The sequence below is a fragment of the Tenrec ecaudatus genome, chromosome 13, assembly GCF_050624435.1.
Source record: "Tenrec ecaudatus isolate mTenEca1 chromosome 13, mTenEca1.hap1, whole genome shotgun sequence".
Lineage (NCBI taxonomy): Eukaryota > Metazoa > Chordata > Mammalia > Afrosoricida > Tenrecidae > Tenrec > Tenrec ecaudatus.
In genome coordinates, this window is record NC_134542.1 from 68,005,580 (window position 1) to 68,025,011 (window position 19,432).

At 46.4% G+C, this 19,432-nt stretch overlaps 1 protein-coding gene across 1 annotated transcript; it reads right to left on the reverse strand.

Moving 5' to 3' along the window:
* Window positions 1-15,855: 15,855 nt before the first annotated feature.
* On the reverse strand, window positions 15,856-17,721 carry SP5 (Sp5 transcription factor). Its single transcript, XM_075529062.1, has 2 exons — window positions 17,671-17,721; window positions 15,856-17,007 (listed from the first exon to the last, which is right to left on the reverse strand). Exons 1-2 carry the CDS (start codon window positions 17,719-17,721, stop codon window positions 15,856-15,858), a joined length of 1,203 nt encoding a protein of 400 aa, XP_075385177.1.
* Between the last annotated feature and the right edge of the window lie 1,711 nt (window positions 17,722-19,432).

A 19,432-nucleotide genomic window follows, 5' to 3' on the forward strand; every position in this document is an offset into this window, starting at 1 on the left:
ACAGAGCATCAGGGTTGGATCCTCTCACCATACTTGTTCAATCTGATTACTGAGCAAATGATCAGTGAAGTTGGGTTGTATGAGGAAGACTGTGGCATCAGGATCGGAGGAAGGATTATTAACAATCTTCATTAGGCACATGATACAATCTTGTTGGAAGTGAGGAGGACTTGAAGCACTGGCTGATGTAGGATCACAAGGATTGCAACCTTCAGTATAGATTACAACTCAGTGTAAACAAGACCAAAATCCTGAAAAGTGGACCATCAGGCAACAACATCATGATCAACGGAGAAAAGATTGAAATTGTCAAGGATTTCATCTTGCTTGGCTCCACAATCAGTGCTCATAGAATCAGCAGTCAAAAGATCAAAAGATGAATTTGTTTAGGCAAATTTGCTGCACACGACCTCTTCAAAGTTGAGAAGCAAGGGTGTTTTCCTGAGGACTGGGGTGTACCTGATCCAAGCCATAGCATTTTTATTGCATTATATGCATGCGAAAGTTGGACATTGACTGAGGAAGATGGAAGAATTACTGCATTGCAAGTACTACGGATTGCAAGTACTACGGATTGACAAAAGTGCAAACAGCTCTATTTCCAAAGAAGCACAACCAGTATGCTCCTTAGAAACGAGGATGGCCAGGCTTTGTCTTATGTATTTCAGACATTTTATCAGGAGAGACTAGTCCATGAAAAGGGACATAATGAATGCTTGGTAACGTTTAGGGCCAATGAAAAAAAGGAAGACCCTTGACAAGATGGATTGACCTAGGGGCTGCAAGCATGGGCTCCACCTGACAATTGTGAAGATGGCGTGTGGTAGTTACATAATCTGGTGTCCATTTGGGACTTGAGAGGAGTGAAGGGGTGAGTTTGCCAGTCAGATCATAGCCAATAAGGCCTCTGTGTGGGCATGGTCTTCTCCTGAGAATCCTGGGAATTCCTGGATTTCCGCCTTGGAGGCAGGAGAGATTCTCTCTCATGAGTCACTCCCTGAAAGACGCTCTACTGACAAGACACATGGCACTAAGCAGATAGACCCGGTGGCCTGGGAACTGGAGAAGGCATGTGGAGACCCCTGCCAGCACTCACATGCCACTGCATCCACAAGACTTTGCACCCACTGGCCTGTGATATTTCTGCATTTGGTGTCACTGCATATGTTTCGTGAATCAGAGGAGGACTTTATAGATTGGTATCAGACATATGGGCTCATATTGGACTTATAGACTTGTTCTGGACTGGCTGGGATGTTTTCTCAATCTTCAGTTGCTCTTTTATATAAAGCTCTTTCCTATGCATATGAGAGTGTCCATGAATGTGTTTCTCTAGTCTACCCAGGCTAACACAGCGCAGGACCAGGCAGTGGTTTGTCCTGTTGTACACAGGGTCATTGTGAGTCAGAACTGACTGGAAAGCACCTAACCACAAAACATCGTTCCCTGGGAAACCATGGTCCAGGCAATTCTGACTCATAGAAATCCTACAGCACAGAGTTAAACTTTCCACAGGATTTTCAAATCCATAGGCTTTATGCTACAGGTTTTCCTCACGGAGTGGCTGGTGGGTGTGAGCTTCAGGCCTCTCATTTAGTAGGCTGGCTTATTTATCTATTTATTTATTTATTTATTTATCTGTTTTACTTTTTCACTAGAAAGCCAGCTACAGGAGAGTAGAAAACTATCTGTTCTTTCATCTGTGGTTCCCAAAGCAGTGACTGCCACTGCAGGGCATTAAATGAAATGCTCAGTGTCCCGGAGTGTGGGCATGGCTGGAAAGCAGCAGTTTCCATCCCAGCATCTAGAGAAGGCACCCTTGAGGGAGTGAGAACTCAATTTGATGACACCAGCAGACATCGCCTAGGAGGCTTTAGAAAGGTGATATCACACGATATCACACTGGCTTGCTTTCTCGGGTAAACTTTTAAAGGGATATCATTCACAGCTGTCACAGCGAGTCTCAGTGGGGGCAGCGCTAATAAGTGCCGCTAGAAGTGTGTGTGATCTATCAGTTAGGATGCTGTTCAAGTTACTGTAGCAGACACCAAATTACAGCAGCTTAAGCGAAATGGTTTCTTTCATACAGAACAAGAGGCCAGCTGGTAGGCAGCCCCGGGAAGTTGGACTGCTCTGCTGCAAGTGGTGGTTTGGGCAGATTCCTTCTGCCTCGACACCAGCTTTCAGTGTGCTGCCTCTATCCTTGGGGCTGAGCTAACTGTCCACCACCATGCCTGGTCTGCCTTGCAGCTTTAGGAAGGAGGAAAAGAGGAAGGGAAGTACAGGCTATTCTCTAGAAGTGACCCCCCCCCCCCGCCCATATCAACAGGCAAAGAAGAGTGTCACTGAATCGCTTGGTGTGAATGATCCTCATCATGAAGGGGAAATTGGATTGATATTACATAATGGAAGTAAAGAAGAATATGTCTGGAATCCAGGAAATTCCTTAGTCTGTCTTTTAGTACTCTCTGTGATTAAATTAAGCAATAACATACAACTCAATTCTGACATGACTATTAATGGCCCAACCCTTTCAGGAAGAAGGTTCCCCACAAGGCAAAAAGCTGTAACTAGCTGAGGTACTTGCTGAAGGCAAAGGAAATATAGGACATAGGGGGAGAAGGTAGTTCTAAATACCAGCTTGGCTACAGGATCCATTTCAGAAAAGAGAATTGTAATTGTTATTAGTATTTCCTGCTTGTGTGTATGCGTCAAATAATTTTTTGTTCACTTGTAAATCATAAGATGCAAATGAGGTTAGTACATTTTTAGTTGTATGCATGCTAGTAGTATCATGTTAGGCACAAGTATAACTTTATTATTATTATTGCCTTTGGAGATTATGTATGGTTTAAGGAAAGTGTAACGGTGCCCAGATGACAAGGGCTGGACTATGGTAGTTAGACTTTGTGTCAACTTGGCTAGGAAAGGATTCTCTGGTTTGGTTTAGTAATCCCTCATGATGTGATCTAACATAATATAATCAGCTCCATGAGAGACTCTGCAGGGAGCTGCCAAGCACTTGTGGAAGGACTGGGGTGGAGTGCACCCTTAACTCAGATTATGCCCCTGATGATGCTTCTTCATTGGTGTGGCCTATTTCTAATAGAAGTAGACTCTGAAGAGAACTTGTCTGCTTCTTGCTGCTTTGGATCCTACAAATGACTCATCAACCTCAAGTTCTTTGGATTTGAACCAAAGCCCCCCCTCACCCCCATGTTTCCTGCCAACACTGGGAGCCATCAGCAGCATGCCATCTGGCCTGCCATCTGACCTGGGATCATTAGACTCTGCAGCCACTGGTCTGATCTACTGACCTTGTAATCATCAGCCTCTGCATCCACCAGCATCCTTCTTCCTGTTTGTCTTTCTACTTCCTGTCTGCCTGCCCTCCCCCTCCATGGCAGTCAGAGAAGTCTCCAGCTTGACATCTGACTTCAACCAGATCAGACTACCCACTTCTAAAATTGTGTAAGCCATTCCCTTTATGCAAATTTATTTCTTTATATAAATGTGTGTGTGACTGGTTTTGCTTCTCAAAGAACCCAGCCTAGCACACACTCTGTCTTTAAGTTTATTTGCCTTTGAAAAGTCATTAAACATAATCGTATGAGTGAGTTTAGATTTTGATAACAGCCAGGAAGAAGGGCGTGTGTTTAAAAGCTAGAGTAATGAGACCTGAGGAATGCAAGAGAACGAGGCTTTGGCAAATTGAGATCTTCTCAGAAAAGCAAGCAGACCTAAGATCCTGGGATATATAGAAGGAGCCAGCTAGCAAGCCTCCGAGGACCACCCCAGACCTTCCTCCACCCCTACAATCACCATTCCAAATAGCTACAAGCCAAAGGTGACCCTCTTCCTACCAGTTAAGATGCTAATAAACCCATATACTGATCCTACTTAGCATACTATTAACACCACAAGTTAGTATGTCCTACAGGACCACCACGAGGCAGAATTAACTCGATGGCAGTGGATTTGGTTTATGTGGCAGGCACAGTATGAGTAGCCCCATTGTCCTGTGATGTTTTAAGCATGCCTGTTGACTTTCTGTATTTTCCACTAGCTTTCTCTTGCTCACTGCCATCGAGTCAATTCCAGGACAGAGTAGAACCATCCCTGTATGTTTCCTAGACGGTAATTCTTTGTGGGAGTAAAAAGCCTCATCTTTCTTCCAAAGTCTGCTCTGTGGTTTTGAACTGCTGGGTTCTCAGTGGCAGCAAACATGTAACTATTGTACTACCAGGGCACCTGGGGTTCCATCAGGAAAGGGCTTTGTGCAACCTATGGTGGTGCTCGTAGTCTTTGGAATTACAGGCTCTGAATAAGTGTTTGTAGAATTAATAAAGGAACCAGAAAGTGAATAGAATGTGAAAGGGGCAAGTCACTGGAAGGGAGTAAGACAGTCAACGTGATTTTTCTAGAATGCAGAAGCTTTTCTGATTTGCTCATTACTATATCCTCAGTGCACACAATAGTGCCTGGCACATAGAGGCCCTCCAAAGGCTACCGAGCGTCTCTTCAGTAGGATGACTCTGAAATGCATCTTGGAAAAGCATTGCTTAGTTTGAGTCAGTCGTACCCCAGTTTTCTCCCCTGTTAAATAACGGGTGACCCATGCAGGTTTTAAGATCTCTTCCAACTATAACATGTTCAATTGGATAGCAGTTCTGGCTGGGGAGATTTATCTTGTCACAGAGGCCTGCCTGATCTCAGGCTTCCAAGGACTCCTTTGCAGTATACCATAGCGTATGCCAACCCTGCTTGTGTTATGCCCTCCCCCTAAAACTCACTGCCATCCAGCCAATGCGGGCTCACAGAGACCCTGGAGGGCAAGATAGGACTGCCGGTATGAGTTTCTGAGACTGTCGATCTTTACAGGAGGAGACAAGCCCGTCTTTCTCCAGAGGGGCAGCTGGGGCTTTCAAACTGTGGACCTGTGGTTAGCAGCCCAACCTGCAACCACAACACCCCCAGGGCTCCCGTTATTCCCCAGAGGTCCCCACGGAAACACCTGGAAAAGATGGTTGGCTAGGATAGATTTAGAGACAGAGCCCAAGACCTAATCCCTGGAAAAGATTGTTGAGTTATTCTCTTTCTGTTACAAACTTTGCCGTGATGGCCATTCCCACGTGCTTCCCACATTCCCAAAGGCCAGGAACGAACACTTTCAAAGAGATACGGGTTACAGAATCACGCCGTGATCTGAGTTGCGCCTTGTGCGGAAGAGGTTTTATGGAGGAGGAACGGGAGGGGCTACGGGGGCTGGGTTGAAACCAGAGACAGTGACTCTCTAGTTTAGGTAAAGCTGTGCATCCTCCTAGGTGTTTCATGGCCCGTGGGAGGCAGCGCCAGGCCCCCGTGCTTCCCTCAACACAATTTTAGCAAAACGGAAGTTAGAGGCGGCCACCATCACGATTCTGCAGTTCTACGCGTGTGTGCATGTGTTCTTCCCTCTTAGTGGTAGAGTTTAAACGTGCCCTAAGATATTTAGTGATTAATCATCCCAACGACACAAAGAAACCAAACTGCTCATTGCGTTCAGTATTCCTTTTAAGAGAACAGATGGTGGGAAACATCATTGTATGGGGAAACACTCCACTAATATAGGAAATGTGTGATTTATCATTAAAACATGTAAATCTTCCGTTGGTCTTAAACACTGCGAAAGAATGATTGTTTACATAACAGCAGAACGCCCACTCATAGGAGTTTTACTCTTTAAAAAAAAAAGACTGCTCTGTCTTTTGTCATTGAGAGTTAGAGTCTGGGTTCTCCAAGGATTTGGGCCAAGGGGCTCAAGCCACTCTCCATTTCCCCCCCCCCCCCCCCCCCCCCCCCGAGTAATTGGTAAGAAATGTTTGAGGGCAAGTTTTTAGGGTTGATGTTTTTAAAAGCCAAATACTCACTTATGGAATGAAACAGCAGGTTTTTTTCCTTTCTCTCTCTCTCTCTCTCTCTCTCTCTCTCTCTCTCTCTCTCTCTCTCTCTCTCTCTCTCTCTCTCCCTATCTCTCTTTCTTAATCATTTTATTAGGGGCTCATACAACTCTTAATCACAATCCACACATACATCAATTATGTAGAGCACATTTGTACATTCATTGCCCTCATCATTCTCAATACATTTGCTCTCCACTTAAGCCCCTGGCATCAGCTCATTTTCCCCCTCCCTCCCCACTCCCCCTTCTCTCATGAACCCTTGATACTTTATAAATTATTATTTTGTCATATCTTTCCCTATATGACGTCTCCCTTCACCCACTTTTCTGTTGTCCATCCCCCAGGGAGGAGGTCATATGTAGATCCTTGTAATCGGTTCCCTCTTTCCAACCCACTCTACTTCTACCCTCCCAGTATCGCCACTCACACCACTGGTCCTGAGGGGATCATCCGCCCTGGCTTCCCTGTGTTTCTAGCTCCCATCTGTACCAGTGTACATCCTCTGGTCTAGCCAGACTTGCAAAGTAGAATTGGGATCATGAAAGTGGGGGGGGGGGTGGAGCGGGGGGAGGGAGAAAGCATTTAGGAATTAGAGGAAAGTTGTATTTTTCATCGTTGCTACATCACACCCTGATTGGCTCATCTCTTCCCTTCTTTTCTTTCTTTTCATAAGAATTTTATTGGCTCATTTCAGCATGCACTCAGGCCCTTACAGTTTTGTTGGTTGATTTTGGGAGGTGTAAATTACTTGCATTATATGCCTGTGTGGTTACATATTATCTTATGGCTGCAATACGATTGGGCTCAGCTTTGAAAGCTCATTGTACTTCACATGTCGTAGACATCAAATGTAGACTCTTGTCTGGTGTGTTGAATTGAGTCATGCATACATGCTTTGAATTTCTTTGTTGTGTCTGGCTTCTATTCTAGTAATTATATACAAACATATATAATTATATGCATGTAATTATATACTATACATATTAAATTACCTGTGCAGCCATGCATGCTTACGTGGTCTTATCAACTTGACTTTGAGGATGTAAGGAAAGAAATATTTCCTTAAACTTGAAAGAGACCAAAGTTTGTAAATCTAAGTAATCACATCTATTCAACAGCTGAACTGCTAAATACAATGGACTATTACTCAGCCATAACGAGAAATGAAGTCCTGAGATGCATGTCACAGCATGGATGAAAACATGATGCTCCTGGGGGTGGGGTGGGGAGAAAGAGGTGAGAGGGGAGTTGATAGCATTAATGATTCTATAACCCCACCCAATGATTGAACAACAGAACTGTAGGAGAAGGGAAGGGATATATTGGAATGAGAAAGGTATGTCAATAAAAATATGGTTTAATTAAAAAGAAAAGAAAACATTATGCTGAGTGTGATGGTTAGATTTTTTATCAGCTTGATGGTACCTGTGGGGGGGTTGGGGTGGGGCCCAACCTGTCAATCAGGTTGCAGCCTGATGTTGCCCCAGTGGTGTGTCCTTTTTATAAGAAAGAACTTTTTATGATGGAACCTCTCTCTCTCTCTCTTACCCTTCTGGGAGCTCTGTTGGCACCCTGCCCTGTTCCCACCAACCTTGGCCTCTACACCCACCAATCTGTCATTTGTTTCAGCTTCATCTTTCTGCATCCTTGGCTTGCAGGTGCGTGAGTCTGAAGATGGTTCGGGCTAGCATTAGGGTCGTGGATTTGAGTTGGACTGAGCTGAGAAACCTGGATATAAAAGTACTTATTGATAGAAAGTTTCTTTATTATACATGTGAGTGTCACTGGTTTTGTTTTCCTAGGCCACCCAGCCTAACCCACTGAATGAAATTAGTCCCTAAAGGACAAATACACAGCATGATCTCCATTGTATAAAACAAGCAAGTGTATGGATATAGACTCAAAGGGAGGAACAAATGGGAAGCTTTTGCTTACGGACAGTGAGTTTACGTTAATGGTGGTAGAATAATTTAGAAAATGATAAGAATAATGATAACAGATGGTCAACAAGTAGAACAAAATCAGTGTCAATGAACTATATGTGTAAAATTATGGAAATGGTGGATGTTTGGGCGTGCATATTTTTACCACAATTTAAAAAAATTACCATAGTTTTATGTACTTTTCAATCCTCTTACTTTACTAGGGCATTTCCAAAGATAGAAAGAGTTCTTGGAAATAAGTATAATAGAACTGCATTTTGAAGTGATATGTTCAAAAGACAACCTAATGTAATGTAATGCTGCTAAATTCTAATAGTGCTTGCATAAGGGCCGATTTATCCTAAATTATATTTGCGTCCCTTTAGTTCCTTCAACCATTGAAGAACAAAGTATATGTATATCTATTTAAAACTAGAGGTGATACTGGCAGGATCATTCCGAATATTGTTGTAATTTTCATAGCCATTGTGAGATTTATTATTTCCAGGTGTTAGATGTGACGTTTTCAGTTTGGGACAAGACAGTAAAGCTCATTCAAGTCCAAACATACTCAGTCAAGGCCCACGCCCCCTCTGGGTCCACTCACGTCCTCCTCTGGTTTGACTATCAACCCAGCTCCCTGAGGTGACTGAAGCACTTCCCTCCCCACGTGTCTGTTCGCACTTGAGAAAGTGCTGCTTCTTCAGCTTCTAAACAACATTTGTTAGTTGGACCCCGTGAGACTGGATGTTTCCCAGCATCTAGTATTCCCCATGATCATGTGATTTCCCAGGATTCACTTTGCTTTTGCTCAATTCTGGACCACCATCCCACAGCTTCCAACTCCCGCTGACTCAGGGTAGGCATACTTGCTGTTACCAAGCTTAAATAGTGATTGAGTGATGGAGTGCATTCTCCTTAGGGCACAAGTTAGCAACTTTCTACTCCAAATTCAGTCTCAGCCCCAAAGGGGTCACCACCGTGACTTTCCTGTCAGTTTTCTGTGGTTCTAGCAAGAGATGAAGGAAATGTGGTAGTAGTGGAGGGCTTACCTTTTGGACTGCTAACGACGGTCAGCAATTGAATTCACCAGCTGTTCCAAAGACCAGGCTTTCTGCTTCTGTAAAGACTAACAGGCTCAGAAAGCCAAAGGGGCGGTCCTACCCTGTCCTATATGGTTGCTAGGAATAGAAAGTGACCCCATCGCAATTAACTAGGTTTGCTTCCTTTGGTTCTTAAATGATGATATAGAACACGATCCTTCATCAGGGGACAAATAAGAGAGAATAAAGAGTAGGAAAGGCAAAGAAGTCTTCCCCAAATATAAGAATCTTAATGGGGAACATAAATAGCTAAATGCTTACTGGCCTTAGTTCACGGCCCTTCATTAAAACTAGATCAAGAAGGACAGTGCTAAGTGCACAGAATTAGGTAGTTTACTTATTTTGTACACATTTCATGAACTAAATTCTATCCAATCTGAGAATCCCTCAAACGGTAATCAATCCTCTGCCATATTTTACAAATTTTATGAAGCCATTTTCCCTTTAATGTTCATAAATCCACAGGAAATATCAAGCCACGCTCCATACAAATAAAACAGGACTTGAACCTACAAACAGAAGAGTAAGTTTAATTCACCCGCATGTAAAATTCTGACCAAGAAACATCTGTCACAAATATGCCGATGTTGGAATCCTGTCACACATTGCCTTATAAGGAGCAAAGCCAAATAGTGGACATGAATACCGAAAGGGACACATGACACAACATGAAACTGTCCAGTCGAGAGTTGGGCACCGATGCGTAGAGAGGACATGTAATACCCACAAGCCAGCAGGGCCTGCAGAGTGGGAAGAGAGTTGAGCACAGAACACAGCTCACGGATGGAAATAGAGGAAAAACTTTCATGGTACTTTATGTAGACATTTAAGAAATTGCCACCAGATACTTTAAAATTAGGACACATTTTGTCAACCAGAAGCATAAATGAGGATTTAGCTTTGATACTTGCTTTGCGAATTAGATGAAATTAAGCTGAGGACCAGATGTTTTCCACCCATGTTTTAGATTATGTGAGATGTAAAATCACTGGGAAGCTCTGGCTGGTTTAACACCATTTCAAAAAATTAAGAGACTGCCTTAGACGTTATAAAATTTTGGCTTACTTTTCCTGTCAGAATTTTGACAAGTTATGAAGATCATAGTATTAGATATTCTTTAAAACAGAAAATTTTGCTGTATAACCAACTTCCATTTTGTAGTAGACAGACTGAGGCTTCCTAGAATGGAAACTTTCAGAAAAGGGAAAACTATCGTTTTCCCACATGATATCAAATGAAGATTTTCATTGATCTCCTTGGAATTGAACTTTGATGTGAGGCAGACAATCAAAACACACAAAGAAATTTCAAAAAGTTTATGGAAAAATCCCATAACCTTTTAGTTTCATTTTCCCAAGAATTTCCTGAAGCCTCCTCCTATGAGTTAAGGTCATTTGTTTGGGGCAGTTTGCAGAAACGCCTGCAGTTCACATCCAGGAACTGAATGATCAATTAAGGGACAAATGTCCCTCCGGGGACAATGCTTTAGCATGATCATGGAAGGCTTGGGGGGAAAACGAACAAAGTCCAGGAAGGGAAGCCATCAATCTGTCAGTATGAAAAACATACATCTATGTGTATCTATCAGTCATCATGTGTAAATCTCCAAGTGGCAATCAGAAGTAGCAATAGTAGAAGCAGGGTGGAGCCAGAGGAACTGTGATGGCCCATAATCATTTGATTACATCTTTGTTGAACTCGTGCCACTTATTAATCACAGCAGTCAAAGTTATTGTTCAATGTCCATAAATTAATTGGAAACGTGGAAGTTATTGTTCAATGTCCATAAATTAATTGGAAACATGGCTGTCCCTGGCAACATATCTGATTCTTTAAAAAACAAACAAACAAACAAAACAAAAATCAAACAAACAAAAACCACTAAAGGAAGGGTAGTTGACATCAAGATCTTTATGCAAAAATGTGTTGTGTCTGTACAGACCAGAGAAATATTGATTGTTTAAATCACATATATTACATGCCAAGTTAATTCAGTTACCAATTAAAGCAGCTCAAAAGCATCACGAAAACATGTCATTTTGATATGTTAATTTAAACATAGAGCTCATTTTCCACCTACCTCTTTCTGTTGAGAAGTTTCCCATGTTTTTTCTTATTCTGTCAAACTGTGTTGGCACATCTGCTCATACTTTGACAGTCCAAAGACTCACTCTCTTCAATCAAGTTCACCTCAATCATACAAATCAGAGGACAGCAATGACACTTAAAAGAACATTAATGTGACTTAATCTGAGTGACTCGCAATTTGGGACACTAGCAAGTTAGCAAGCTTTACATTTAATATAAAGCAAAGTTTGGAATTTGAACCTGATTCCACAACATAGACCATTTCCTCATGGAATAATGTTAATTTATGCTTACATATTTTTAATGTGATAAGTTAATGCAAGTAAAAGTGGTGTGCCGATTTTAAGGCCCTAAATTACTTACTAGCTTCGGAGGCAGATTTGAAATAATACCTATTACTATAGTAATATCCTGTGAACCTCTTTGCGGTCAGCTGCCCAACCCTTAACCAACAGCGCCACAGAGAGCTCATTTTTCTGTGGACTTCTTATGGTAGAACCAAATGGTTGGACAACGGGAGCATTCTACTACACATTGATTATTGAGACCCTCAACCCTCACACCCCGCTCCCTTCCAGGATTAGAATAGCAACATAGTGTGCAACTTCAGGTGAAAGCTGCCTTTGCTCCAAAGTCATTGTTTTTAAATAGGTTTTTGCAAGACTCATGCTTTAATTGGTATGCCTTAAATGATAGATTTAAGGCAAAATAATCTAGAATAATATACACAATATATATTTAGAAGGCTAAAGTTTAGCTGAACTAGAAAAGATCAACAGATAAGCCAGGTATCTTTCTCTTACATAATTAGCTTCCATTTATTAGCAGGCCTGTTATCAAATAGTGGTGAGGGAGTGAATGGTATGTTTGCCCAGCTGTCTCTTGAGAAAAGCAACGATGGAATGCTTAATGAGGTCAGAAAGATGAAATTCTAAATATCTAATTTACTGATAACTCAGGTTTGAAAATCTAGAGTGTCGCAGTGACATATGATGCTAATTTCAGAATTGCCTAAAATATCACACTGTGGTTTGCCTGCTTTGGAGATCACGTTGCTCCACAAATGCAAAATATCAGTGAGTCAAAAATTTAAAGCAATCCAAACATACTTCATTTCTTTTTGTTTTTAAAACTTGATCAAATAGACTGCTGGTGACTAAGTAAAACCTGGAGTAAGTTGATGGCTTAAACTTATTTTTTCTGTGTGGCAAAACTCCAATTAAAAAGCAACTTTAGTTTACATTTGACAGTAATTTGCTTCTAAACAGCTTTTAATTTGAATCCCACTAAATTTCCTGCTACAGTGTACTTAAGTGATTCTATGATTTATGCAGGCTATCAATTTTTGCATGTTGATGTATTTAAACTCCATGTTAAAAGTTACCAACCTGCAGTATTATGAAACAATGCCTGTAGCAGCAGCTCCAATTTTGGCACTTTGCAAATCAAACCCAGTTCTGCATCGTCAGACTTGTTATTTCTGAGCATTCATTAGCTTCTTATTGTAAATATGCAATGCTTTTTTAAACTTAGATAATAAAGGCATATTTTTCTGACTTCCACTTAGCTAAAAGTAGAGAGTTTTTTTCCCCTAAAATAATTGGAGCACACAGGTCTGCACTAACACAATAAGAAACACTCTTTCAGTGGTATCGGCCTAGAAACCTTACTTTAAGAAGTTGCAGGTTCAATTAAATGATCAATGACTCTAAATTGTCCAAGGCTCCTACACATCTCATATTCTTAGGTAAATTCCATATATTCAATCCATGTACCGCTCCCTTTACTAATCATAACATTATTGTAAGAAGAAAAAAGAGATCTTTAAAGCCTCATCTCTTGAGACGCTAAACCCCATCCATATTTTCCTCTTAACTATAGCAAAGTTTTAGTTATAAGGAAGCGATCATCGATATCTCATGTTTGGATATCAAATGATCAGGATTTTGCCATTTTACCTTTTCTACCTTGGCTCAGTGACTCACATGAAAGAATCACTTCTTTCCCCAGTCTCACAAGGTCTTTCTCCTCTCACAAGGCCTCCTCTTTCTACATCACCTGCCCCCCCCAAAAAAACACAACATTCCTGATTCTGAACTCCATCCCAGGCATGACTCAGATATTTCTATAACTCTTCATGGAGTAATTCTAGAAATCTTGCTTGAGATTACACATGTAGTTGCATATTAGTGCTACTTTCTAGCAAGGTCAGCAGTTCAAAACCACCAGCTGCTCTTTGGGATAAGGACTTGGCTTTCTACTCCCATAAAGAATTACAATCTCAGAAACCCACAGGGATGGGCAGTTCTACCCTGTCCTCTAGGATCCCCTTGAGTGGAATCCAACCAATTGATAGTTTGGCTTGTTGTTGGAGTCTCTCAACTTATTACTATTTGCAAAACTACCACATCCTTGAAACTTTAATTCTAACTGCCCTATTCTAAGGAAAGAAACTTAAAGGACTTAAAATCTAATTTGTTATGATCTAATATGAAGGGGGGAGGGGAGGAGCGTCAAAATATTCATGGAAAAATAGAATGAACAGATCATGGAATTTTCCCACAAACTTAAAAAAAACCCAAAACAACCCCACTCCCTCCCTAAGTCATATTCCTCTCTTCATGATTCTAAGAGTCACTACCTTGTCGAAAATTATGGAATAAAAATGCTACTGCTTAGGACAGCGGTTCTAAACCTGTGGGTCATGACCCCTTTGGAGGTCCAATGACCCTTTCACAGGGGTCACTCAATTCATAACAGTAGCAAAATTACAATTATGAAGTAGCAATGAAAATAATTTCATGGTTGGGGGTCAATACCACATGAGGAGCCATATTAAAGGGTCGGTGCATTAGGAAGGTTGAGAACCACTGGCTTAGGAGATAAAGGCATTTTTCATCTCAACTATGTTTACTCACTACAATCGTTGAGGTACAACCATCACAGCTTTTAAGAATTTACCTTTCAGTTTCACTTTAAAAAAAAAGCACGATCACAGCAGTTTATAAGCTAGGGAGTCCCATTAATTTGTGTACTCATCTCCTACCTTGAAAGTACCCTTCAGTCCTAATGATATTTGGCATTAGCATTAGTGGTTTTAAGATATGTGCAAACTTTAGAACATTTTGGGTTTCTCGATAATTCTACATCAGAAAAGTGTAAGCCTTTCGGTGAAAAAACAGAAATGTTTTAAGATATCAGGAAGTTTGTTGGGATGCCCTTTAAAACTGGGTTCTGAACCAGTTGGACTTCTTGCTGAAAATTTGCCATACTCTTTCCCTCCCTCCGCCTACTGAATCTGAGTTTTACTGGATTCTCAGGGGATAGTCCACAGGTGCTTCTTCTGTGGAGCATCATTTGGAGGGCTTGTTAAATTATAGGTTCTGATTCAGCAAATCTGTGGTGCAAATTCTCAACGGGAGTTCCACGGACGGAACCATTGCAAAGCCCTGCTCTAAGAAAGTTATCAAATGGGCACATTTTCTGGCTATGAGTATTCCTGGAGCCTCCAGGAGAAAATTGTAATCGATTGCAGTGGTTAGAAAGAAATTAAGTCCCAAGATACAAAAAGGAAAGAAACTTGCTGGCCTACTGAGCTAGAAACCCCAGGGGAGGCGACTGGAAAACTATCAGGATTCCTGCAGCCAAATAAGCCAGAGAAAACATGCAAACCTGGTGAAGTTCGCGGGTGACAGCTGGGGAACGTCATCTTGGTTCTGTGAGCAATGAGAAATCTGAACAGAGGCCTCCATTTTCTCTTCAACTCCCCCCAATCTCACCTGGGAGCATCTATCTCTGCACAGCGGGGAGAGGGCATAGCTCAAGTCGACCTCAGGCCAGAAAGCATCAGTGAGCGGACAGCCACGGGGAATTCTCCAGGTGAGAAGGACCTGATCCAGTATGTGCTGCTCATAGCAAACTTCCAAGAACCTCTGGTTTAACCCCTTAGGTCTCCAGATGCAACAGGAAGATCTTCCCTCAATATCTTTACTACAAAACCGGCCGCGCCCCACTTTCCTCCATCCACACCCGTAATGCACTTGCCCAAACAAACAACCCTCCTACCCACCACCAACTACCCAGAGCCCTACTGTGGCTCAAAGCACCCCTGACCCTCCCAGCCAAATCGGCCTCCACCACCGCAGGAAGCCTGCAGGAAGCACGGCAGCTCAGTGAAACCTGACCGCTTTGTCATGCCTTCCGGAAGAAGAAAAGATCAAATGAGACCGCCTCAGCAGGGTCTTCCCGAGATGACCCTCGGAGTTACCATGTTTATTTTCACGCAGCAAACGCGGATGTTTTACAGAGACATTTCATGCTTGAGCTCTGCATGGAGCTGAAGACAAAGTAACGTTTTTAGTCCTGTTATAATTATGTTCATTATTTCTTAACAAAGCTATTAAATAATCTGTACACAGCCTGGACCTCATAAAAACCGGAGGGAGTTCCTTTTCAAATCTCCCAAGGTTCTTCTGTTTCGTTCTGCGGCGTCTTCTATATACACGGCCAGTCCAGGGTGAGCCCCAAGAACTAACGGTAGGTCTCAAAGCTTGGAATCGCCTGGGATATCGCAGGCACCCAACTTAATCAAAGTTCCAACCCTACCTGCCCCCATCCTCCTGTCCCTGGCCTGGGGTACTACTAGGTCCCTGTCCTGGGAAGCTGGGAGCCTAGCGCCCGGCCAGCAGCGAGAAGAGGCAAATCCGTTTGCTGAGTCTCTCCTCCGCCAGCTGCCCACGAGGTTCTGGGAACAGAGTCCAAGGCAGATGAGGCCTAGGGGTCGGGCGGTCCCTGGTGGGCTCACAGATCTCGTGGGTCCTCCCGCTTGACCCCAGCCTCTGCCACCTTGAGCTTCTTATTCTGATGCGTTTTAACATGCTTGGCAAGGTGGTCGCTGCGCATGAAGCGCTTGCCGCACTCTGGACACGCGAAGCGCTTCTCGCCCGTGTGAGTCCGCAGGTGCCGCTGCAGCTCGTCCGAGCGCGTGAAGCTCTTGCCGCAGAAGAGCCAGTTGCACACGAACGGCCTCTCGCCCGTGTGCCAGCGCAGGTGCGCCTTCAGGTGCGAGGTCTTGCCGTACACCTTGCCGCAGCCCGGCACGTGGCACACGTGCTGCTTCTTCTTGCCAGGTTCCGCCTCGGGCGCGCCGCTCGCAGCCTGGCAGTTGGGGCAACGGCAGCGGCGGCACCTCCTGGCCGTGGCCGCCAGGGGGGCCTTGGTCTGCAAAAGAGCCGCGATCTGGCTCTGGTACTGCGCAAAGTCCGACGGGCCCAAAACCAGGCCTCGTTGCAGGGCTGCGGCTGCTGCTGCTGCTGCTGCGGCGGCGGCGGAGGCAGGGTAGCGAGGTGCATGGGGGCCCCCGGTACAGGCGCCGGGGATACCCCCACCTGGAACCCCGGACGATCCGGGTCCCGCGCCCGCCTGCGGGATGCTCCACCACGGGAGGTCGTCGGGGCCGGGGTTAGGAGACAGCTGACGGCAGGTGGGCTGCGGGGGCGGCGGCGGTGGCGGCGGCAGCAGGTTGGAGTAGCCCGGAGGCAGCGCGGCCTGAGCCGCGTAGGGCACGTAGGCCGGCGCGCAGCTGGCGGGCAGAGCGGCCATGCTCGAGGACAACATCTTGACCGGCGAGAACTCATACGGATAGGAGGGGTCGGCCGGGGGTGTCAGCGGTAGCTCGTGGGCAGCCCCGAAAGATGGCTGCAGATGCGTCTTCTGCGGCGTAAGACCCAGGCTGGGGTGCGGGGGAGGCAGAGCGCTGGGCGAGTGTGCCGGCATGTCGGAGGTCCACGGGTGGAAGAGCCTGGAAGGTGAGCCCAGCGCGGGGTCGTAGGGCACCTGCAGAAAGTCCGGGGGCGCCACCGCGCCCGGCTGGCCGATCCGGCTACAGGTGGCAGCCAGCAGCGCTAAGGGCGAGTGTTTGCCCAGCTCTGGGGAGGCGCTGGGGGTGCGGTCCTGCAGGGGCGGGCGGCAGCGGAGGGTGGAGAAGAGACAAAAGGTTAGCGCTCCCAGCGTGGTCCCCGCCCGCCCCGCCACCTTCTTGCCCCCACGCTGGCTATTACATCGCCCCCTCCCCTGCTCTCTCTCGCTCCCCCGCCATCGCACCCCACGGAAGCATCCACCGGTCTCGGGGAAACTTTGGGTGCCTGCACTCTCTGAACGCAGCACGCGCGCGCGCTTGCTATCTGCGAAACTACTCGATCGAAGCAGAGAAGCTGGAGTAAAGCGGGAGGGCAGGGTTCCAATGGTCTTTCGGGGATCCACGGTCAGTAGGAGTCTAGAAACACCCACAGCCGAGCTCCCTGCTCCCCCGTGCCAGTCTTTGAAGCTCTGCTACCCTCGCGCACCTCCCCAAGCGCGCCCAAGGCTGAAATCAGCAGGAGGGCCCGGCGGGGAGAGCTCAGGCGCTGTTCCCCAGCCAGTGGCGCACCTCCGCACAACGTTCCCACAAAGGCTACACTCGACACCAATTTAAAGTTGGCCTGGGCACCCTTTCTGCTCAGTTTTTTGACTAGTTTGATTCCAGGGGCACGCACCGAGCGGAGTTCCCTTTGAGATTCAAGGTGCAAGAAGTGCGATCACAGCCCTTCCCCTCGATCCCCTTCCACGGGCTCTGACCTGGAGGAAGGCCTGCAGTGAGTCGTTCCGGAGGACGGCCACGGCGGCCATGGCTACAGCTTGCGGGCCGCTGAATGCGGGGCTGGGCGCCGCCAAGGCATGGAGACCCGAAGGCGAGGACGAGCGACCGCCCAGTGGCCCTCCCTCTAGGCGCCCGCTCTGCGCACCCGGGCCCTCCCCGTCCGCGCCCCTCGCCGCGCCCCGCTCGCTTGCCCCGCGCGCGCGATCTGAGCGCTTCAGGATCACCTCCAAGAATTTGATAAGGACTTTGCTGGGCCGCCAGCCAGTCAGAGGGAAGATTTATGGCTTTGAAGTTTGCCGCTACCCAATCATCAAAGAATAGCGGCTCTTTCAGAAGCGAAAGCAAATCCTTTGAATCCACAAAGCTCCTATGGTGTGTTTGTTGGTCTGGATAAAAGAACTGATTATTAGGGGGGATGGGAAGGGAGGAGATAAAGGAGGGACAATTAATGAAGTAATCACTATGTGGGAAATGTATATACACAAATAATTGGATTTTCCTGATCAAAGGGGGCCTTGCCGCCTGGAGACCCTCGCTTGGGTTGCTTGAGACACTCGATCTCCCTCCTACTTAGCTCGCCCCACCCCACCCCCCTGCAATTAAAGCTTTGCACCCAGGCTGCGCCGAACGTGACAAAGTGTCTTTGTTATCTCTAGAGAAATCTGTCTGTCCAGGCGCGGGACTTTGACTCAGACCAGGGTAACTCGTTCCCGGTACTTCAGTGCTGCACACCCGCACCGAACAGACTCAGAGCGACTTCCTGGGGCGGGTGTGGGACTGATGGAGATCGGCTAGCCCACTGTGTTCCCGCCCGCCCGCCGCGGTGAAGCCTCCCCCCCACCTCGCAGGGCTGTGACCTGGGGCGGGATCCGGCGGCCCCCCAGGGTGGCAATGGGTAGCGCGCGAATTCGCCGTCCTTCGGGAAGAGGTACCGGGCCCGCTGTGATGCTCCCGCTGAAGACCTGGAAGTTTTCCTGAGGCCACAACTTTGTCAAATAGTGAAACTAGGAAACCCTCCTCGCGCTACACCCACCCAAAGAGCTTGGCAGGGCGCCCAGGGTACCCACTAGTACACGTCCGAGGAAAGAGCACAGCACTGCCCAGCGCCATCCTGCCCTTTTGTTCCCTGCGAGGGCCCGTGGACAGGCGGGTGGCCGACTGCGGTTGGGTTCCACCGAAGCCCGGCAATGCTGGCATTCTCCCCGCCCTCCTGACCCCCCCCCCCCGCCCAAGGCCGGCCAAGACCCCGAATGCTCACGTGCCACGCAGACCTGCGAGGGAACTGCTGGGGTGCTTGGAGTACGGAGAGGGCCAAAGACTCTTCTTTTGGGGGTCAACAATCACAAACCATAAAAGAAAGGCTCCCGAGGGCCACCTAGCTCTTGAAAGGAAGTTGAACAGTCCTGCCTCGCCAGGGTCATGGAAACCCTTGCCTGGGTGCCCCCCCTCGCTGGTTGCCCACGCTCAGCCGAGGTTCGACAGTTGGCTGCCCGCCTCACTTCCGCCCACCACGCGCCCAGGCGAAGAGAGAGTCCGGGCGGGGTGTGTTCTGCCCGGGAGGTTTCGACACCAGGCGGCCAAAAAAGGAGGGAGGTAGAAGTGGGCGCGGCGCTGTGGGGCTGGCGGCCCTGAGGGCCAGGCACCGCCTCAGAGGCCTCTGGCCAGCTGCCTCAGCTCTCCTCTCCGCTGCAGGTCTCCCTGGGGACACTGCCCACCGACAGCCGGGCGGAGAGTCCCAGG